This window comes from Branchiostoma lanceolatum, chromosome 5 (assembly GCF_035083965.1).
Source record: "Branchiostoma lanceolatum isolate klBraLanc5 chromosome 5, klBraLanc5.hap2, whole genome shotgun sequence".
Classification (NCBI taxonomy): Eukaryota; Metazoa; Chordata; class Leptocardii; order Amphioxiformes; family Branchiostomatidae; genus Branchiostoma; species Branchiostoma lanceolatum.
Window position 1 is genome coordinate 9,292,397 of NC_089726.1, and position 23,490 is coordinate 9,315,886.

The following is a 23,490-nucleotide window of genomic DNA, read 5'->3' on the forward strand; positions in this document are numbered from 1 at the left end:
TGAATATCTCCTGTATATCTTGTACTTTTTCTCAGCGTTGTGATAGCCATATCTCTGGCAACTTATCTTCAGTACAAATATTATATGCCAGAACGATAGTAAAGCCACAAACGCTTCCATTTTTAGAAAGCAATCTGTTTTAGAAGCCATTTTCCTGTCATCCAGTCCCCATAATTCATGGATGGCCACACAGTTTGATACCGCATTTTGGGAAGGAATATTAGCTAATCCCACCATGGAAATGGATCCTTTGGCTCAATGTTTGAAAGCGGGGCCATTCATCATAACACAACAGGGTATGAATAACAATATTCTGACCCTTACACATCTCTGTAGGAGGTTTCATTTTTCTCCATGATGCTCAACACAGTTTACGTGACAGAATGAGGTTAATATAGAAGAGGAACGCTACATGCATTATGCGTTTTCTACACAGTATGATGGTTGAAGATTCGCAGGGTCAAAGACCAAGGACAGTGTTTATGATGCCCTTTCATTGCCTTGCAGCCTGTGGGATTACTGTAGACAGAAATGCATCGGGATCGGAGTAGATTCTGAGGTTCTGGAAATACATGGGGTGTTATGGGACCTTACTCATCCTTGTGGGGAGGCCTCAGGGATGAAGCACATTCATATACACCTAAGCAGATCTGGAATTATGCTGTTTCCATGCATGATTTGAGATCAGTGGTAGAGAAGAACATGTGATCTATTCTGGTAAATGTAGGGTTTTCCCCTAGCTTAAATTAATGACCACAGTTAAAGTCATACATACATGTTGGTTTACATGTATACATATAGACAATTTCCACATGAGCAAATGTTTTAATGTTTCACTGTCTTAGTAAGGTTTTCCACATATATCAGAAAGCAGCTCATTGTGCAAATTATAAAGTACATTTGTCATCTGCATGTACGTTTAAAAAGACTGCATCCATCATTACCAACCAAACAACACTTTTAAAGATTACAAAATCAAAGTTATGCCGTATTGGCTGTAACTGTATTTAGCTGGAACCTCCATTAACATTAATCCTCAGGGTTACATAAACCCGCCACTTTGAAAAACAGTAGGTTTGACTTTTGTCATCTGTATTTACATCTGAAAAAGAAAAAAATATTACAAAACTAAAGTTTGTTTGTTTGTTTGTTTGTTTCTGTTTTATTTAGCCAGGGTGGCCCAACTCAGTGCACTACACTGCTTTGCAGTGGGGCCCTGGATAACACAATACAATCAGTACAAAACATAAGTCTAAAATACATATATACCGATACATACAAAATTTACAGAGCCATAATCCATACTCGTAGTCCATATTCCGTTCCTATCGTAAGGTGAGGTCAGAGGTCAGTTCATTTGTTTCAACATCCTCTTAAACGTTACACTGTTTGGAGCATTTTTCATTGAAAGTGTTAGCTTGTTCCATTCACCAACACCTCTGTGGCTGAACTTTCGCCTTCCACATTCCAGACGTGTCTGAGGCAGTTGCATAGATCGATTTAGACTGTGGCGTGTGGGATAGTTATGATACTCCGATACCATCTGAAAGACGTTGAGATATTCTGGCAGTTGTTGGTGAATACCATATCAGCTGTAACCATATTCAGATGTATCATGTTTTTCAGTTTCTAACAAACCTTACATTGTTTTTCAGTGGTTTGATGCCATGAAGGCTGTTGTTCGCCTCCCCCATGGTCTTCCCAGCGAGTGGCGGAAAAGGGTAAGTTGGAAAGATCGCAAAAATATATTCTTGTAGGTAAAACATTCCCACATAGCGTATGTATATGGGATGTATCTTATCGACAAAATACAGACATTGATATGGTGCATTTTCTTTAATACATGCCCGATGGACTTTCAAAGACCCCCTGAAGGCTGAGCCAAAATGATGCATCAAAATGATTTGCCAAAATGACATCGCCTTGCAATCATTTACCAAGCATGGCAAAGTCAGGCTAATATGAAGCTACCTGTAGTTTAAGTTGCTTATCACACCAGCCCAGATGGTATGCATGGTGTGTTCCATTTCGCTCGCAAGTCACAGAAGCGACTATTATCTATTCAGGGTGCCATGTCTAAAGGCTGGCAGCCTCGGGGATGTACCACCTTAAAGTCAGGGGAGGAAAGCATTACAGGCATAATAGACCTATATAGACTAAATCAGTTTGTGCCATCTGAATCGGTCTATTCTACCTCCTTCATAGCCGTCTTTTTGATACTACCATTTCGTCACATTTTTGGACAAAAGAGTTTTCCTTAGCTGTTTTCTGTAAAGATTGAGTTGGAAATGGAATTATGACAGATTGATGCTAAAAGGGCGAAAATATAACTTTTATATGTTCCACATTATGTTGGTAGCACAGCTGGACAGTTATTGTGCATGGGTATGAATTGACCAATTTGTGCTTTTGTTGCACATCAATACAAAATATACTTCGCAAGTTATCAATTACCCTTTCTTAAGATTTCAGCACAAAAGCATTGCAAATTGATATTCAAGCCTGCATTGTCGCGTAGCTGCCAAAAAGCATTTATATGTTCAATCCCCGGCACACACCGTAGAAACACACCTACAAGTCAAAGCAATCTTGCTCTGTTCCCTTCTATCAATACACAGTGATCCCCAGGTAATAGCCTTCATTTCCCATGCAAATAAGCCTGGAATGGGAACTGTTATCAGGGGATAGCTGCTCCTTTTCATCAGGCCCGGCCAGGCAGGAAGCGGTGCAGCTAATTGAAAGCCATTCTTTACAAATGAAGGTTCTAATCAGGGAAGGGGTACGGGGGTGCTTTGGGTGATGTAGTGCAGTCGTCTGGGTAATAGAGGTAAAGTTTCCTGTAGGGTTTAAGTTACCCTCCCTGTTCAGTGGTACGACATGAAATATCTGGAGGATGGCTCGTGCATTTGAATCAGCACTGTAGATTTGACAAATCCAAGCATAGCTGGTCAATCTGACATTGAAAGGTCGTTTCAGCACCAAGGACAGGCTGGAACATCACTTAGCAGAAGTGAAACTGTTATGGACATGTATTAACTGCCTTGTAAATTTCACCATCAAGTCTTATTGAAAGGTCACACAGCAGATTAATCTTTTTAAAGCATCTGTCACAAACTAAAATTGTGTTACACAGAGCACTCAAGTGTATACTGGAAAACATTTTTGCCTTAATTTTCTTCTCATTTCAATCATCAACAGTTAACTGTTGTACAATAGATACTGGTATTCATGTGGCAGGAGATGGAGGACCAAAAATAGATCTAACACACTCAAATTTAAGAGGGTGCCATAGTAACAAAGGTGCCTTCATTGCTTATGTCATTCTAAGAACAATGTTGGTGCTGCTGTTCAGAATCAATTCTAACACTACAAAATATGAATTATGAGTTCAAGTATGTCCTGTGTGTTTTGGAGCAGAAGCACCAACTTTGGGCACAAGAAACATTTTCAGCACCAAGGACAAGAATGCTTGTTCTGGCGTTGACAAATAAAATCAGCCTTAAAACCTGATGCTAACATAAGAAGGTCCCTGTTTTTCCTTCTCAATTTCTCTGTCTTTACTACTCAAATTCCCCTCTTATCACTAACACTCAAAAGAAGTGTGTAGTTTCAGGAAGAGAACACTTGGAGTTGCTGTAATAAGATCTTTATTGTTTCCAGGTGTGGCTGCGTCTGCCTGATAAGCACAGGACTACTCAATTTCCCTGTTTTTCCTACTCAAATTCCCTGTCTTTCCTTCTCAATTTCCCTGTCTTTTCTACTCAATTTCCATGTTCTTCCTACTGAAAATGTTTAGCTTCCGGAAGAGAAGACTGTCGCAATAAGACCTGTATTGTTTCCAGATGTGGCTGTGTCTGGCTGATAAGCACATCCAGAACCTGCAGCTGGACTACTCAATTTCGCTATGTTTTCTACTCAAATTCCCTGTTTTTCTTTAGAAATACCTAAAAGGAAGCATGTAGTTGTGGAAAGAAAGCGCTTTGAATTGTTGCAATAAGATCTGTATTGTTTCCAGGTGTGGCTGTGCCTGGCGGATAAGCACATCCAGAACCTGCAGCTGGACTGGGAGAAGATGTGTCGGCTGGCCTTCAATGAGCGCAGCAACCCCGACGACGACAAACTCGGCGTTCAGATCGTCAAGGTTGGTTGGTTCTTTTCGTACAGAAGCTTCTAGCCCATGGGAAAAGGTGGATTTTGATACAAATTGATTTTCGCTAGCAATGCTAAGACCACATTCATACCACAATTCACAAATCGGGATTCAGGCATGAGAGCGATCCCTATTTAATCCGCGCCAAATTCACTAAAGGTCCTGAGGTGGATTCGGTGGATCGGGAATAACCATCCCCCCCTTGGAGCCAAATTCATACCATTCATACCAGGATTCACGAATCAGGATCAATCCAGTGCCTGGGTAAATCCCAATTCACGAATCCTGGTCTGAACAGGATTTAAGTTTCACAGTATCATCATGGTCGGTTTGATTTTGGTTTGTATAGCCAGGGTAAATACTCCCATCTCCTACAGTTAGCCAGTTGGTTGTTACTTTTGTGCAGAAGCTATTGGCCCATAGAAAAGTGGAGGATTTCAATACGAATTGATTTGTGTCAGTAATGCTAAGTTTCACTTTATCTTCTTACTGTTAGCAAGTCGGTTATTATTGTTGTAGAAGCTGTTAGCTCATGAGAAAAAGGTGGACTTCAGTATGAATTGATTTGTGTTAACGTTGCCAATACTAAGTTCCACTTTATCTTGCTTGTGGTTTGCATAGCCAGGATAAATGCTCTCATCTCTTACAGTTAGCCATATTTACTGGGTATTGAAAACTGGATGTTGATGTGTAGTTTAGTGTATTCATCGTATTGTGAAATACAGGTAGCCATATCTGCTGGGTATTGAATCATGAAAGGTTGATCTGTAGTTTGGTGTATATGTGGTATTGTGATTTACAGGTAGCCATATCTACAGGGTATTGAAAACTAAGAGGTTGAGCTGTAGTTTGGTGCGTTCATGGTGTTGTGAATTCCAATTAGTCACATCCACAACATATTGAAAACAGAAAGGGTGATCTGTAGTTTGATGTATATGTGGTGTTGTGAATTACAAAGATGGAAAGGTTATGCCCCTGGAGCCCCAGGTGGTATTTTGCTGCAGGTAATGTAGCAAATTTTATGGGCTTAACGCTATATTGGTGGGAGATTAAAGGCAATGCATCTTACTTCACTTAAGCCAATAATGCATTGGATAAGGTTACCCATGTTTAGTATGCGTGGGCTATGTCAGAGATTGTTGGCCTGGCTATTTTGCCCAATATCTGACATTTCATGGAAGAAAAGCTAGGCTAAAATTACTGACAGTGTAGATTCTAGAATGAATAAATCTTTTACACGGATAAAGTTAAAGAATATGGATATTCTATACCTCTTGCACAGTACTTGATTGCTGCATTATTAAATGCATTTCGAGGAACTTGAGTACCTCTAAAATGTAACACAAGAAAATGTGAGACTATTCAGACATGTAATACAGGAAATAAATAAAAATGCTGGTTACACAATTCATTCACAAAAACACTGAAATTGGGATCTAATTTACTTTGAAATAGAATATCCAAACATGTAATTTTCGTCATTATCATCATCATCATTGCATGTCAGCTAGGACTGAGATGGCCACTGCACGCTCTTCTTTCTTGGGTGTGACAAATAGTTTCCTGTGTTTCTGTAGGACCTCCACAGAACCGGGTGCAGTGGGTTCTGTGCTGAGCAGGACAGGGTCGTGCTGAAGAGAGTGCTGCTGGCCTACGCCCGCTGGAACAAGTCCGTGGGGTACTGCCAGGGGTTCAACGTCCTCGCAGCTCTCGTCCTGGAGGTCGTGGAGAGGGTGGAGGAGGACGCTCTCAAGGTCAGTGGGGTCAAAGTTTGGGGGTCAAATTTACATACAATTGTGAGTACAAGAAAAATAGAGTGGAGATGGATTTTTGAGATTTTATGGAAGGCATCCTGTTGAAAATTAATACAAAGTTACAGGATTTTACTACACTTTTGTACATTTGATAAGACTTTAAATTTCTCCTTAGAAAATCTCTTTGCTGCCTACCGCAACTTCGTAACTAATTGTGACAAATTTCTCACCACAAAGACTGTTATAAGCACATAGAACCTGGGGAAGGGGAAATTGCAAACAGCCAAGAGGAAAGGGAACAAGACTTCATTAGAAAGTAATTAATTAACAGACATCTTGCTCCCCAGGTGATGATCTACCTGATTGACTACGTGCTGCCGGACAGCTTCTTTGCCAACAACCTGCGTGCCTTGTCTGTGGATATGGCAGTGTTCAGGGAGCTGTTGAGGATACGGCTGCCCGACCTGTCCAAACACCTGGACGACCTGCAGAAGAGAGCCAACTCCAACCCTCAAGGTAATGATACTGCACTGGTTATGCGATATAGGTTTTGTAATAAGCAATAATTAGCATCATATATATATATACATGTGTAGACTGTGATATGGTTGACATTGCTCCAATGCTGCTGGTTGCAATTGGATTTTTACTTTGAGTAGTTCCAAGATATGATCCTGATTTTATGTGGTGTTGTAGTGACAGTTTCAAATGTACATTTCTTTCAAAGTTTAAAGATGTGCATATAATTGACTATGCCTATTTACCAGTAGTTCCTTTTTTTACATCATTCAGCAGAATTTTGTCAAGATACACCTAATGAGAGTCTCTCTTGTCTGTCAAACATTTTAGATGTGCAAACCTCTTAGTAATACAATGCTCATTTGCAAAACTTCCCTTTTCACAGCATTCTATAGAAGTGTTGTCAGAATATTCCTTAAGTTATTTGCATGATGTCAAGCTTTCTCTTCTTTTTACACCTCAGTAATGCAATTTTCCTCTTCCTGTACATAGGGAACTACGAGCCTCCCCTGACCAACGTGTTTGTGATGCAATGGTTCCTGACCCTGTTTGCGACCTGCCTGCCCAAGTCCACCGTGCTCAGGGTGTGGGACTCCGTCTTCTTCGAGGGGTCAGAGATTCTGCTGAGGACAGCCCTGGCTATCTGGGCCAAGCTGGGAGAGTAAGTCGGTTGTTTAAACTTGGTCTTGTAGCAGGTGTTTTTTGACCTACCAGTCTGTGAAAATTGATGAAAATATAAAACAGTTGTTTGGGGCTTTGCCATGTAGTATGATGTACTGATAATTGGGTGGTCAAGATTTTATCCAGTTGTGAGCTTGTCTTATTGCATGTTGTAACCATCATCCTTTCAAGATAAGTGATTTTGGGCTCAAAGAAGACATTCTGTGCTGTCATCAAGGGGGTGGGACCTCATGTGACTCATGAGTCCAAATCCTAAAGCACAGAATTGCCCACACTGTGTCGTTCGATGATCTGTTGTCAGGATTACTGTAACAGTTGATGTTGCCTTATGGCGTCTGACCCTCACAGCATTGATTGATACGGAAAATATGGCATTTTATTAGTTATGTAAAACTGGATGGCTATCAGCTTGATACATTTTCAACACAAACCTTTCAACAAGTCTCACAGGCACACATGTAGTTCCTTAAATGTTGACATCTTTCTATAAGATTATTTTTTTCTCAGAACACCAAAGACATAAGTGCTGCCAAGCAACTCTCGTCTGGACCAACAGCTATAAAAAGGAAGCCCTCCAGAATCTGTCAGAATTGAATTGTGTGGCGGAGAAATCTGATAAGGTTGTCTGTAACCTTGTTACCGTCTGTTCCCTGCAGCCGCCTGAGGGACCTGGACTCGGCGGACCAGTTCTACGGCACCATGGCCATGTTGTGTCAGGAGATGCTCATGATGAACTTGATTGACCCCAATGAACTTGTGCAGGTCAGTCTTTGATGAGAGTCACTATTAACCTTCTCTCTGCTGCCTAACCCCTTAACCAATAGGGACCAGTAGCCAAAAGGCTTCAGTGTGCTAAAGGCTAAGGCAAGAAAAGCCAATTGTATCATAAATCTGGGATGAAACACTACCTTTATAGGGTATAGGGGAACAATAAGATTTTATCAAGATTCTATAGTAAGTAATTTGCTTGAATAAGCTATGATCTTGGTTTTCTGATTTTGAGGTGTTATCAGAATGATCATCAAAGTTTGAGAGAATGATACAGCTGCAGTACTGAGCACTAGCCAACATTAGAATGCCACAAGAACATTTACGATTGAGAGTACTCAGTATGACGTATTTGTGAGTCAAAACGATTGATGTGGTGCCTCAAAGTCTGTCTCAACTATCTCCTGTTTCTGGCTTGATGAGCCGAGGATACCATATCATGAATTTTTTACATTCACCCATCTACAAGTTCATGCCTATGACGCATGTATCCTCTTACATTTCCTAACTCATACATCATGTGTGATAAACTTGATTAAAAAAATGCCAATAATACATTTTTCCCTACCTCAGACTGTCTATAGTTTGGCGCCGTTTCCCTTCCCTGGTCTGGACGAACTCCGAGAGAAATACACGTACAACATCACCCCCTTCTCCCCGCTGGGTACCGACAAGGCCAAGAAGGCCATGAAGATGGCCACCAACAGTGACGAGGAGGTGGAACTGGACGAGGATGATTTAGCCATGGCTATTGGTTGCTTCGGTGGGATTTTCCCACCAGAAACATCGCCCAAGAAAAGGGGAGAAAAAGGTGACAATTCTTCTGGGTCTTAGATGGTGTCTTTAAAAAGAAGATCTATTCAAGAAAAACATGATTTTATGCGTAAAGATGTTTATGAAATTTAGCAGATTATTGATAACAAAAGTTCTACTTGTAGATGAAGGAATCAGCAGAAATTATAATCTTTAAGCAGGTAATATAGGAGACTTGTCATTTTTCTTGGTCAACTACAGTTACGCAATATTGCAACATCATTGTATGTGGACTCACTAGTCACTGCCTCTGTCCCACTACAAGCTCTTGGTGTTTGTTGCAGTGAAACAAACATAGAATAATTAAATCTTTAAGGTCTCTTTGTAAGTATGTTAACCCTGTCCCAGCAGACATCTAGTGTAAGCCGGACCATGCTTTGATGCCTTATAGAATGGCACCCATAGCAGGGAGATGGTTAAGCTTGACAATATGTATCTCTTCTTTACCAGAAGGTGAACAGAAGCCGGTGAGTGACATGCGAGAGGTGAGCCCGGGAGCGTACTCGAGCCGTACGGAGCACATTGAGATGACCCGTACGGCCCTGATGGAGCGAATGTCTACTGACATCACCGCACTCAAGAAACAGTACATGCGTATCCGCCAAAAGCAACAGAGAACACACCTCATCTATCCAAAACAGGGTGAGTTAGTAACATAGGCGTGTGGATGCATGTACCTGTCATTGTTACTTCTGTAATGATGCCCCCTAGCAGACAAACACAGCAGTGCAATTCACTTTCTAGTACTGTGCTTGAAATGCCACCTAGCAGATGAACAGCACCTTGCATCTCGGTAGTTCTTGTGATTTTTAGAGGAAATCTACTCCAAATGTACTACAGTCTGAAATCTAGATACAATGTACTATAATCTATCAAATTTGGCAGGACATAACTACTTTGTTACTCCCGGTCAAAAGACTATAGATATATTGTAGTTGCCCTTATCTTATAGTTGACAATAATGAGAAAGAATTGATAATAGAATGTGGAAGGTTGGTTGCTACATCTACCTAATCATTGTAACAATTTGTCTTTTACTTTCTAGGTAACGAAAACAAGAGTAAGAGCACCCATAAGTTCTCAGCCACCGCCAGAGACACGCCCATTGCCATGAACCACCTGTACGTGGCCAGGAAGATCGCCAGCATCCAGGGGAAGACCAAGAGGATAAAGGGGCCCGAGATCCGCCCAACTCCCCAGAGAGGAAGACACCCGTCTGACGGAAGGAGGGAGGGCGCCAGGAGGGAATCCGGGAACGAGGATTCTGATGGCGGCGTTGAGATCCAGATCCAGTGGACGGCCTCGGCGGGCATATCGCCGGAGACGGCAGAGCGGAGGAGCTCCGAGCACAGCGTGGAGTCCAGCGTGGGAAGCGAAGGGTCGGGAAACACGGGGTCCAAGGAGAGGGAATCGGTGGACAGCAGGGAGGGGAGCGTGGTGTCGGACCGAACGGGTATGGAGGAGATCCGGGAGGAGGGGAAGGAGAGCGAGGTGTGCGACACCTCCGACAGCGAACCGGAACTGAAAACTGCCTCCGACCGAGAGGTGGAGAGAAATAACACCGTCCTCTCGCCAATCCAACCGTCTAGCGAGGACGAGACACATGACTTTATGGCCAGAGGGGTAGGCTCAACATGCGATAGCTCCAGTGAAAACGACAGCACCGTGCCAACAGAAACCTGGAAACCTTTGAACACCGGGGAACCCGACGTCAGCTCTGCTGATAACAGCAAGAAGAAACAGCGTCCTACTGACCTTGACCTTCAAACCATCAGTAACTTCTCATCCAAAGACCCCTCCCCCTCCAGCACGTCTTCCAACGAGAACCAGAGGCCTTCCAGTCCGACCATTCCAGGAATCAAGTCGACGAAGGCACATCTGGACAGTGCAGGAATGAACGCAGGCAAGTTCAATCCCTTCCCGCGACCCAAACAGTTCAAGACAGCCAAGACAAAGAACGGCGTACAGTTGAGCTTGTACAAACAGACAGAGGAGAATCAGACTGTCACCTCGCCAACTAAGGGACCCTTTCCAGTGATCAAGCGGTCACATATCAACCAGTGTCTCCAGAGGCAGTATATGGCCAGTGCTTCCAAGAGCACCACCTACAGATAGTCGTGGTGTTCACGACTTTACCTGGTCTTGTATATTTGAGCTGTACACAGCATTGAGTGGTGGCCATTTGGTGCAAACCTTTTCAAATATATTGAAGACAAGCTTGCTTTTTCGTTTATATGACAGTAATCAGGACCACTATAGATAAATTAGATAAATGAGATGAAATAGTGTAGTAGTGATGCTGAAGAATGTAATAATCATCTCCTGTCTTTTCTCATGAATTTGTATTCTAAAATACTGGTAGTTCTGCAACACGAAACTGAAGTGACTGTATTGCTCATAATTCATGTAAACTCATAGTAATATTCTATTTGGATTTTTGGGCATTCTGTCAGATGTTTGTGGGGCACGAAAACAGGAAAAATGATGTTACATTTGAATTGATGATGTTTCAGAAATATGTTGGTAGAAAGACTAAAAGACTAGGAAGAGAACACAGACACTGCACCTCAACATGATGTCAGAAATCACCTGGCTATCTTCCTTTCGTGTAAAACAATGCTTGGGGACTGGTGCAAAGTTATGAAACAGGAGTGCTAAATTAATCCACTGATGAGGGACAAGTGCTGTGTTTGTGCAGTACTTTGCTCTGGGGAAAGAAATCTTTGGAGATACACGTGCCATGAAATACATTACTGTTGTATGTCATTGCCATTCTATATGTACATGTGCATATGTGGGGATGAACTTTTCCATGATTTTGTCAACTATAACAGTGCAAGTAATGATATTCAAGTCTCAACAGATAACTTTCTTTTGACACAATTGATGATTAGATTATTGCATGTTTCATTCTTTAGTAACGGGTAGATTTGATTCTGTTATCAATTCATTGATTTGATCAATGTCCATTTCATTTTGATAGAATTTCAACGTCTGGGTTAGTTTATACATTCTTCCTTTTTTTGTTTGAAGGTATTGAGGCAAAAGAAAATGTACTCACGTTCGCATTAAGGTTTAGGCTAATGAGGATTTGATACGTGATTGTTTTGCATAGTCAAGATGACCTTCAAGTGCAAATGAAGTTTCTATGAGGAGATACTGAAGGTTCTCTTCTGACGATTTATAAACTTTGAGAAGCTACCCGACAGAAAAAAAAGTAGTGAATTTGTGATACATGTAGAATGTGTGATGGTGGAACTACACAGTAGTTAGTATATGTTCATTGTGATAGGACAGTTTTATGCTTTGCGGCAGTGGAGCATCCTGTATAAACCTGTACATTTTGCTATTGTTAAGCAGATTTATGATGTACTGATGCAACAGATGTACATATTTCTTGTACATTCAGAGATATGCTATTATGTATTCAGGTTGGCAACCAAAGAAAGATATATTTACGTCTAGAGTTACTTGAGGCTTAAGTTTAGAAATAGTGCATTGAAGACGATGATCGAGGTTGCAATGGGGTGGTGCAAAATGGTAATTCTTGCTTTTGGAATAGAAATTTGTAGATAATCATGACTTCTAGCTGCTGAACCAACAACGATTTTGAGGGCTCTGTTGTACATGTGCTAGCCTGCTGCAATCAGGAAAAAGGAAAAAAAATTCATGTTGAAGTGAGTTGAAATGGCAATAAAAGCTATATTCTGAGTTGCCTGCGGTTCTCGGTCATTATTCGGGCATGATATAATATCGTTTTGCAACACCAAAGGTAAATACCATTATTTTTTAAAACGTTGTCAAATATGATATTAGTAACTCAGAGTCAGCCCAGGCTTTGCTAGCCAAAATTGTGCAATCTTGACGACGGCACAAAATCTACAGCTTATTGAATTCTTTAGAACGAAGTCAAGAAAGACATTTGAAAATAAATCACTGGAGACACTTTGTAGAAGCAATCAACATTCAGTTGATATGAAAACGTGATATGCCATCCAGAGGGTCAAAGGCTTAAGGCGAGATTCAAACCATACAATCAACGCTTTGAACGTCCCTGTGACCAGCTTGGGGACAACTTCAACCGACATCTTGCGTACCTTTCAGGTCCATATCCAATCTTCATGAAATCGTGGTGGAGCTTAAATTCTTTTCGAAAAAAGCAGACACGCGTAAATCCAATAAGCAAAAGAAAATAAGAAGGAAAAAGCCCATATAAGTCACCAGAAGCTGTTAAGACTGCTTAAAAACAAGCAAAGACAAGTGAAAGGGACCGATTACAAATGTTGGCATGGATGAAACTAAAGATAGGAGCAGTGGCCGCCTGTCTGATGTAATAGGCTTAGACTACTCTGTGCGCTAACTGTATTCCAGAGCAGTCAGTACCCTTCAACAGAACCACATGTAGTTGGCATGTTCATGTTCATGTCGTCCAGTACTACCGGAACCATGGCTGAAGACAACACCACTGACATCGCATCAAGGATCACCACGGGTGACTCTTTGAGTGACGGCATGACGCAAGTCAGTTCGGATCCTGTTCCTGGGAATCCTGCTCGTAGACTGGCCTGCTGTGATGGAGATCCATGCATCCAGCCTTGTGCTGTTAGATACTTGGAAGATGATGGCGATGGTGGAAATTGCAACATGTCTACAGAAATTGATGCTGCAGCCTCGAATGGACAAACAGTAGTCGACGTAGCCCTTGGCACTGCCGATATAGTAGAACCACCCGCTTTTTCGTACATGTGCCAAGACCACGTAGTATTCATCGAGACAAGTTCGAAAGAGGCGCACCCACAAAACGCCATTGGCAAGCCAACTGTTCATATCGAACCTCCATTTGAGTCAGCTGATGATGATGGTAACCATTTCACCAAGCTATTCGATGTTCAGTATCGGGCCGGAGATGTCAAAATACCTACAAAAAGCGGTGCTGCGTCAGAAGATGAACAAACAGACGGTGACTTCCATGATGTTGATACTGAACTGTGCGCTACTGTGAACAAGTCCATGGATGACATAACATCCATTGAGACAACTTCAGAAGAGACGCAAAGCAAGAAGTCATGTCAAGAAGCAGAAACGGCTACAAGCACCAACGATGATGTCTCGGCCCCAATGGTAAGATGTGACTCCCAGAATGATGCTGACACTGCGTGCTTTTCTCGGAATGAGAGCGGCACGCATGACATTCTTCATCCACTGAATAAACTTCAACCAAACTCGACATGCACGGGTAACTCCCGGGACCCGAATCCGATGTACCCTACATCAACCATCATCCCGAATCCAACGGACAAAGCTCAACACAACCTAAACTATAACTCACCGTACCCGCCAAATATCGAGAAGCCGAGTCCCGCGTACGGGCAAACCGTTCACCCTGAACTCCTGACACTTGAAAGCGAGGGCATCTTCCGCATCCAGCCATATGCTGTGAGATACGATGAGGAAGACGATGGTAGTAACAGTGACATATCAACGCGCGGTGCTGTCGCTGGGAACGGACAGACAATCGACATCGTCCTTGGTGATGACGAAGATGCAAATATTGAACCCATTCAACCATATGCTGTTGCATTCATGTCTCATGACGACATGTCGTCTATCAAGACAAGTTCGGAAGAGACGCAAAGCAAAGAATCCTCTCAGAAAACGACTTCTGCTAACAGCAGTAACATTCCGACCAGTTTGTATCAGAACGACGCGTCAGTCTCTGGCGGAAAGGACACGTGTCACATTGATGGGCTTCGACGTTCTCCGAATACACTTCATCCAAATCCAAAGCAGAACGCCCTCATCCCTAATCCCATGTATGCAGCGAACGTTGGCCAGCAAGCAGCTTGCGGTAAGATATGTCTGCATTTAGCAACCTTTTTGTTTAAAGTATTTAACGTTAGCCCTATGGATTTGGATCTTTTGTGAATTTTTTTTCTGTAAATTTGAAAATCAGATATCCACTGTTTTCCCAAATCAAATTGTTTACCGAGCTGCAGCGCTCGTTAATGTATTTTTCTTGAGGTCTTGAAGTCAATCAGAGTCTGGACAGAGAGTCAGATTTTTTTCTTGCCTTCTCGACGCTTTGAGGTTGTTTTAATGTTTCCCCCCAGGAAGTAGATGTCGCCGGGTGTGCCTTGCTGTAGCGACAGCTATTGCGCTTCTGGTATCATTGATCATCGGCGTAACTTTTCTCGCGATGTTCTTGAGCACACAGGGCAGTCGATTGGTAAGCTTCCGTCTTTCGTTCTTTTCCCCTGCCTTTGAAATGTTCCAGGAAACATGTGATACGAAAAGTTTCCTTGTAGCTTCAAACAACAATCCAAATTTTGGCATTTTTCTTTGAGTGTTCGTCCACAATTTGAGTCGGTTTATCAAAGGGATCAAAACAATTCAACGATACGTTGATGAAGGTTAGACATCCAGGTAATATGAACCATCTGAAATTGTCTTCACTTAATCAAAATATCTATTCAGAGTTTTGGTATTAAACCTAGTTCTGCCAGATCTTTCCTTAGTCACTGACGAAGATAGCGGATGCTGTCTGAAACGTCTGTTTCAAAATTTTATGCAGTTGCTTGAGTAACAATTTTTTTTAGCAATTCAACGATATATTTCCCTATCAAAAGGTGGCATCAACCGTGAACACTACCCACGCCCCTGGCCACCCTGCTGCGAACACTACCTACTCATTTAATCACTCTGCCTTCTTCGGTCCTAGGAGAACGACAACGGTTGAGTCCATTCCGATGTCCACCGTGAGTGTGGTTTCTGAGCGTTATTTTAAACCGTGCAAGGATTAAACAATCTAATGTTTGCTTTGTTGTAAATGCCACTGTTGGTTATCACTTTATCTAATAGCCTGCAAAGCACAACGAATCCCTTCAACTCTCCTCTTCTAAAAAAGTAATGTTGCGATACTACACCTCACAGTAGCTTAACCATGTCAACGGGTGGGCCCATCGGTCCCGCTGGCCATAAGTACTAACTACTACGAATCCTCTCGATTGAAAATGTCAACGGCCAACATAGATCTATCGCTATTATATATTGCATGATATGCATCCACAGGCAAGTTCTACCAGTGGCTCATCTGACAATGGCTCTTTTGGGGAAGCAGTACCTACTGTGATGCCACTGTCCAAAAGACGTCGTCTAATAGGTAATTGTGGTCCGCTTTTAAAAATGTTCGGAAGACAGCTTCCAGAAGAAATGTCGTCTTCTCCTCTCTCGCCTTTTCAAACTTAGCAGCATCTACAGGAGTTTAGACTTCCCTTAATGTGATTTGAGTGATGAAGGAAGGGGTTCTTGAAGTGTGACTAGACTGACGCCATTCATTTCTTTCTCCAGTCGGTGTGCAAATCTTCTGAAAGAAATCCTTAATTCTTAATCTAACGTTCCACTTTCCGAAAACGAATCATCAAAATCTTTTCCCGTCTTTCAGAAACGCCCCGATTAATATCTTCGTTGTTATCCGTTTCTTCCACAGGGACCTATCTAATGCGTCCTGGAGTCATGTTCAATCCCTCAAGTCATGGAAGCCTGGTAAGAATTACTGTTTTAAACGATGTTACTTTCTGCTGGTGTCCCGCCATGCATCGAAGGGAATTTTCAAAGTAACTGACATATTCAATGCTTGTGCCATTCAGCGGCAGCGCTGAGGTATTTTGTCACATTTTTTTTTCAATACTTGTACAAACGTCACGCTTGGAGTCATTCTGGACGGTGTAAACAATAACTTGTGTTTGTGATGTGGAATATTTCATCCCTCCACATAATACGTCGGCTATTACGATCCTTTCGTTGACAACAGAAACCCCTTTGTGTAAAACAACAATGTATGGAGTCTTCGAAGACAAGGTGTACATTTCTGTTCTTACAGTTCTTACATAAGATTCATGAACTATTGTATAGCTTATGTGACATTGGGCACAAATGTCAACGGCGAAACTTGATTATTGTAGGGATGAAACGATCATAATATGGGAATATTTGCGGTTCTCATTTTCATCCTCCACAGTTTGATTACCTGCGACGTGTGTTAAATCGGACAGAGAATGCCACCATTCGTCGCTGGACTTCAGACCCTGGGAATGTTATCGACAACTGAGGAGTGGTCGTGCCTCCTGACAATGAGGTATCTGTGACTGAGCGGGTGAACAAACAAGTCTTAAGCTTGAATAGAAACAATTTTGTGAAATATTATTGAGGATATTTGAGCCCTGTCTGCATATCACCGTCACTTTTGTTACAAGAAATCAAAGGTGTTTCTGAACGCCAACGTCCTCTTGGATGGTTGAAAGGACGACTTTGATAATGTATTAAAGCCTTCCCTTCCACCTAGACTCATTTTGTGCTTTAAACATGGTCACGCAGAGATCTCTTCTGCAATGCGTAGGTGTGCGTGTGTACGTGTTTGTGTGTATGTATGTATGTGTGTGTAACATTTTGATCATGCAGTGATATCTTTATTTATTTGGCGTTACAAGAACATTTATTACTATATTTAATATTTTATTTTCCATTTTTTGGGGAACGTTTGAGCAAAAAGAATTCTTAATCCAAGACAAAAATGACTGCAGTGTTAGTACGTACTATGTGAATGACAATGCTGATGTTTGCATGTTGTTAGAAACGTAACTAATAATTATTTCTTAATCATAATTTTTGGTCGATCTGTAATTGTATGAATAGCAACTTCTCATCGACTTTCCAATCACATTTCACAAAAGTGAAATACCCAAGAGACATTTTTTAAAGAATAAAACGTGTTTATGGAATTGTGAACTTGTGTATTTATAAAACAATCTTCAAACACAAAATTAAACTTCATACTTGTAAAAAAAACTACAGATTTCTGGAAGGTGTTGCATGCTCTGCTCTCTTTAAAAACATAGTGTGCTTTGTCTGATCAAAATGCCAGGAGTAGAAGAAAAATACAAGAAAACTTGATTTCCTAACCCTTTAGGAGAGTGACATGTACAGACAGTTGTCTCTTATATGTAGTATTTCCGGGGAAAAAAAAGCAACTCTTGTTCATATTCAAATGCACACACTTACATGTGTAACTGTGAATACACATTGCACAATGGACTCTGTATCTAATCTTTACTTATGTTCCAAATATGTAACATCCAAGATTTGTTGGGCACTCTTGTGTGACTCTTGTAACATTTAATGTAGTCTTGCAAACGAACAAGAATCGTACAGTTCTGAAGCTTTAATCTGAACATCATGCTGTTGTTCACATGAAAAGAAGCATGTAGTGCTGTAGTACATGTTAACATGTTTAAGGGCATGTCGTCAGAGAGTCCTCATAAACTAAAATTGAAGCTTCTGACATGGTTTCAGACCCTTTCTGTACTTACTAAACAATAATAAATCATCTCACATGATTATCAAGACTACTACATGGTATAAAACATCAGCAACAATGAGTGAAATCATACCATATCACTTCACCATGGCATTTCATAAAGCACATTACAGTAGCATTATAGACTAGCACAAATTAGTTTCCACGTGGTTAAGATAGGACCTATTCCTCACAATAAGATAAAGAATGCATATCTCCATTAAATTTGTAGCACCACAGATTCTCTTGCTGTCTTTTAAATGTTGATGTCTACGCTTGATGTATGTGTGCGTGCAGGGAAGGTTGCTGTTGATCATGTCTATGTGTCTGCTAAATCCCCTTGGTCAAAGTATCTGGAAGAAAAAAAACACAATGCTGTGACTAAACTGCAGCATAACATAGTAAAAAGGGCAAATAGAACACATTTACTTATGTTTGGTTAGCTGTGTCAAGTTTAACATGGAAACACTTATTACTGACATGAGAACAATTTTTCTGAAAAACTCCTTGCATGACATAGAAATTAGATCATATCAAATGTGTATCCATAAGCTGTACTTACCTAGACACTAGACATATGAGAAGGTTCAAAGGAGCCAATCTGTCATCTTCTTTACTATCCTGTAAAAACATGAACATAACCATCACTTTGTAGTAAAGGTAGATGTGTACATTTTACCATATCATTCCATCTGTCTTGATTACAATTTCATGGCAACTGTAAACATAACACATTTGATAAATTTCTGGCTAAACTTTTGTTTATTCTTGAAAAGCTCAGATCAGCCTCCAGGGTACTTTTCATTGAGGTCTTGAGGAAGGAGGCAGAAGGATCAGACAAAATATTACAAAGATACCGATTACATAATTTAAGTCCTAACAAATGAATCTAAAAATGTGAAGTGTTCTTCATACACACATATGGTATAACTAAAATACATAACAGGGTAAAAGTTAAAAGATTGTTTCAGTCATTTCTTCTTTGAGTCTTTTGACATGTTCCTGGCAGCACACCCTGGCTCCAGCTGTATTTGTTGATCGTCAGAGGGTCACCAAATCAAAAATTCGGCAGAGGCATTTTTCATTCGACAACCACATCAGAAGGGGCTCGGAGACCTTGATGCAAACATCGTCTGACCTCTAAAAATTGTGCGATGATTGGGAGAACATCCGGTGTATTACTGCCGAAAATGTCATTTAGAGCTTGCAGCCGATTGATATATGTGCTGTGTGATAGGGGTATATTACATGTTCCTCATTCTTATTGAAGTTCAATCTGTGGGAATGTATAGAAGTTACTGTAGTAAGAGAGAAACTCACCAGTGTGGCTCGTATTGCACTACAACATCTGGACAGGGTACGGAGTGAAGCCGCAGTGTCGGGGTACAAGGGTTTCTCTAGACACACCATCAGGGCATACAGCCACTGAGACTGCATCAGGGAGACAGAAGGAACATACATTGTTTAAGTACATCATGTAATGCTAAGAAATATCATACTGTGTCTACACATTTGTACTGTGCAATGTGTGGAACCTCTTGGAAAGTAATTGTTCTACCAGTATGTTATATCATCACACATTGGACTAGTCTTTACAAGTAGTCTACAATATATATTTGTCAGAATAAAGGTCAGTCAGTAACATGGTTTGCACACAAAAACTGCATGGTTTCTTGGACTACCGGTACATTTGTTCATACAAATTTCTCTATGACTATCCTCATTGATGATAAGTTGCAAATGTTTTGGCAGAAGTGGATTAGATTGACGTACAGATACATAATCATCATAAAGTAAGAACATTCCTATATGCAGGATATTGCTTCTATACTCTACTGAATCCCTCTTAGAACACATGTCACTACATGTACTTAATGGATGGGAATGTTTACCAGTAAGGTGGAGAATCCATGTCTCTGCAACCAGGTGATGTGAAAGTCAAGAACTTGTATCACAGTCCACTGAAATTATATGTAATTAGGGCATGAAACCTCCGAATTGGACCAACAAGGTTTGTAGTATTGTCCAAGCAGAGGTCAGGGAGCTACATGTAGTAGTGGCTGCACGTTTTTTTGTCTGCCTCTTTTCAGAGACAGCCAGCCACTACTAGCCCCAACAGCAACTTAAACCTCTGCTTGGAGAAAAGGTGTAGTGTTTCTTTCTGATATTCTGAAACGATACATGTGAGCTTAATAAATATCTCTATAGCAAAATTGCACTGTGGAATGGAATGTAAAGGTATGACTCAATGCTAACACACTGAACAACATCTGCTCATCCTCATTATAGTGGTAATCAAATAGGTCCAGAAGGATTGGTTCAGTTCTCTACAACATTGATAGGGGGCGTCATTGCACCACTGGCAAGACATACCTGGTCCATGGCCATCAGGATTTGTAAACTTGGTGGGTGACCCTCCTGTAGGAATCGAAAAGAAAAATCAATTCATAAGAACAGTTGACTTAAAGCACTTACCATCTTACTATTGTGCTCTTACAGGTCTCAAATTATGACTTTGCTATGGATTTTTTCCTTAAAACTCAATGAAAATACTGACACCTACTTGTCAAGTATGCCAGGATGTCTGATGGAATGTAGGGATTACTCTTCAATAAAAAGCTCCTGTATATGTTAGGTAAGTTCATTTCATCACCTTTGTACTATCTTGAGTATCCTCCTGCCCCTCCTCTAGTCTTCCCTCCTCTCCTTCCTCTACAGATCCCTCTGGAGACACGCTACAGCCCATGCACAGCCGCTTCCACCCATTCTCATCTTTCATGGCTGGCTGCATATGGAACAGGCATAGAAGAAATACACAAAGATGTCAATACAGTCTGAACCCCCCATGAACAACGCTCAAGGGGCTTATAGAATCTGGAATGTGGAAAGATGATAACTATACAAAGGGAAAAAATAATCAAAGGACCACCAAAAAGTGGTCACATTGGCCAGGTAGTCCTTAGATAGAATTGATCATTTGTACAGGTTTGACTGTATACTGACTACAGTTTATAAATACTAGGCAAATACAATGACAGTACTGTAAAAAATGCATTATTCTAAAGGTATAAGTTGGGAAAATATACCAGCTTTAGTTTTTGTTCTTGGTCTGTTTTTCCTTTCTTTGTGTTCTGTTGGTTCCGTCTATATGCCTGCAAGTAAGGAGAGAAAAAAAACAAGTATTGTGAAAACGATTTTAATTGTAATCACACACACTATGACAATTTGTATTCTGAATTGGTGTCCAAAGAGTTTCAGTGACTGAGAGAACTTGAAAGAAAAAAAATGTTTCTGTATAATGAGACTGTATACAAATGATATCACATTTAGTCAATCAAGTCATAAGACACCATCTCAGTAGGACTTTAATGACAAGATATTACATTTTCAAAATCTCCTTGATTATTATTGATAGGTTTTATTCATTGCCCCTGTCTATGTTTTTCCTGATCTGAATCAAAGAAAATTGGTGTGTCTGAATTTACTTATTACATGTAATGAATATGTAAAAACTGCATTACAGTTTAACAAACAAACCTACCTGTCTAACATCTGAAAACTGGGCAGCCAACTTCCTCTGAGCTGGAATTGTTGGAGCAAAACCTTCTTCTGCTGGAATAAAACCTGATGACTAGAGGGGGAAGAGAGGAAGAACAACATAAACTTCAGACATTTACTTATAATGGGATACATGTAGCAAAGAACATGCCTGTACATAACTAAATCATGTCATCAAGGCTGTCCCCAGCATTTTTTGTTGGGAGTCTATGTTGTTAATTTTCATTGTTTAATCTGTCATTTTCATTGTTTAATCTGTCATTTTAAAGCTTACGAAAAGACATTTTCATCAGTTTCATGTCATGAACTTCGGATCTTTTTTGGCGGATAGGGTGAAATTATTGTCCAAACAGAAGGACAAAGCATCATTGTTCAAATGCACTGCATCTCACATTTTCGATACATGTTAAACTGACGTTTTGGGGTCCTTACCCCATTTTATCTGGACCCAAGGAGTGAAAAGTTGGTTAAAAAGAGTGACTTTTCCCTCCTTTCCAAAACGTCCGTTCCAGTTGGTAGTGCAAGTACTAGTATAAATCATACATACAGGAGAAACAAGGACAGTCTGTTTATCCTTGAAGTTAGCCACGTCGATGTCAGCCACAACTACAGAAGGACACTTCTCTGCCTCCTGCCTGCAGGGAGAGAATGAGAGCACATTATGTCATGTGTCTGGTCTATGAACAACAAAGTTCTTTTGCAGCAAGGCTGGCCCCTTGTAATAGCAATAGCTAGTCGGGCAGCCTTGGCTGCTGTATATTGTACGCAGCCGAACAAATAAATAAATAAATAAATAAAACAACAAAGTCATTTGATTCTGTTATTACATGTATTCTTGAGCATACAGGGAGAGAATAAAGCACATGTTCGGTCTAAGTAACAAAGACGCTTGATTTTGTCAATGCTTGAGCCTACATCGAGGGAAAATTAAGGACATGTGTTTGGTCTATAACAACAAAGTCACTTTATTTTGTCAAAGCAGTCCAGGACCTTAATGTGACATTTGATCAAAGATCTTCATACCCCCCTTAAACACACTGCTTTCAACTCTTCCAACCACACAGACAAATATAGCAGCGCTGAGGATGTATGTATGGCAAGGCTGCATTATATGTACTGTGGGATTTGCAGAAACACAGAGACAGGCAGACATGATACTGTCAGAGTCAGCCATTGTGTTGAAGTAAATATGGATATTTTTGTCATTAGTGCTAATTTCGTCACATGGTGTTTGGCAAAAGACAGTACCATTCTGATCAAAGGAGATATATGTAACGTAATATCAAGGAGGTTTAATCTGTATTATCAGAATATTGAATTGAATGAAGACCTTTATTGTGCATGTCTGCCCCACTGGGCTAAGCACAGATCACATGGTAACAATTATATACAAGTTCATGAGTAATATAAATGTGGCACAATTATGTTATGACCCACCGAACTCTTTGCAGGTATTCCAGCGGGTTTGAAGCCGGTATGTCTGGATCGTATTCTTCTAGGATCTCCACGTCAGGATCGTCCAGTAGAAACGCCGGCATCTGTAGGTCCCCTAGTTCATCCCTTTCATCCATTGCTATTTATGGTAGTTAACTTTGAATGTACAGTATTACAATACTTGGTGTTACCGAACCTAACCCACCGGTACTGCCGCGTGTTTATAATACGTCTTGTTCACGTTGTGGGGAGGGGGGCACACAAACATAAGGGTATTAAAGAACGCAAATGTCCGATAGCAAATAACCAAAAACGTACATCAAAATGAGCCTCAATACAGCTCAGTTTCTGCTCAATACCTGTTTTTTCTGTACCTACACGATTTAGGAATAATACAGCTCATATGCAGGACACTCCAGTGCAGGACTCCAAACGTGGATAAGATGTTATTGTTAGGTCAA

At 40.8% G+C, this 23,490-nt stretch overlaps 3 protein-coding genes across 5 annotated transcripts in view; 2 read left to right on the forward strand and 1 right to left on the reverse strand.

Moving 5' to 3' along the window:
- LOC136434892 (TBC1 domain family member 30-like) overlaps window positions 1–12,396 on the forward strand; it is a 31,106-nt gene extending 18,710 nt beyond the window's left edge. For both annotated transcript variants that reach the window (XM_066427994.1, XM_066427995.1), the window contains 9 exons: window positions 1,656–1,721; window positions 4,016–4,141; window positions 5,728–5,904; window positions 6,252–6,420; window positions 6,916–7,084; window positions 7,761–7,866; window positions 8,446–8,683; window positions 9,136–9,327; window positions 9,731–12,396. In XM_066427994.1, coding sequence (XP_066284091.1) covers window positions 1,656–1,721; window positions 4,016–4,141; window positions 5,728–5,904; window positions 6,252–6,420; window positions 6,916–7,084; window positions 7,761–7,866; window positions 8,446–8,683; window positions 9,136–9,327; window positions 9,731–10,800 — 2,313 coding nt within the window. In that variant the 3' untranslated portion in view covers window positions 10,801–12,396. The remainder of the gene's footprint in view (window positions 1–1,655; window positions 1,722–4,015; window positions 4,142–5,727; window positions 5,905–6,251; window positions 6,421–6,915; window positions 7,085–7,760; window positions 7,867–8,445; window positions 8,684–9,135; window positions 9,328–9,730) is intronic.
- A 108-nt stretch (window positions 12,397–12,504) lies between these two features.
- On the forward strand, window positions 12,505–17,027 carry LOC136434893 (uncharacterized). The gene is made up of 6 exons (XM_066427996.1): window positions 12,505–14,533; window positions 14,796–14,911; window positions 15,312–15,440; window positions 15,754–15,844; window positions 16,172–16,227; window positions 16,703–17,027. Exons 1-6 carry the CDS (start codon window positions 13,096–13,098, stop codon window positions 16,790–16,792), a joined length of 1,920 nt encoding a protein of 639 aa, XP_066284093.1. The 5' UTR covers window positions 12,505–13,095; the 3' UTR covers window positions 16,793–17,027.
- A 544-nt stretch (window positions 17,028–17,571) lies between these two features.
- Window positions 17,572–23,490, reverse strand: LOC136434894 (gem-associated protein 2-like). Of its 2 annotated transcripts, XM_066427998.1 has the most exons (11): window positions 23,389–23,461; window positions 23,033–23,168; window positions 22,143–22,230; window positions 21,579–21,668; window positions 21,124–21,189; window positions 20,691–20,822; window positions 20,411–20,455; window positions 19,930–19,998; window positions 19,358–19,468; window positions 18,600–18,658; window positions 17,572–18,390 (listed from the first exon to the last, which is right to left on the reverse strand). In XM_066427998.1, the coding sequence occupies exons 2-11, from the start codon at window positions 23,164–23,166 to the stop codon at window positions 18,357–18,359; spliced, it is 828 nt and encodes a 275-aa protein (XP_066284095.1). In that variant the 5' UTR covers window positions 23,167–23,168; window positions 23,389–23,461; the 3' UTR covers window positions 17,572–18,356. The 2 variants fall into 2 exon arrangements, with proteins under 2 accessions (XP_066284095.1, XP_066284094.1); XM_066427997.1 differs by having other exon boundaries at window positions 23,033–23,490.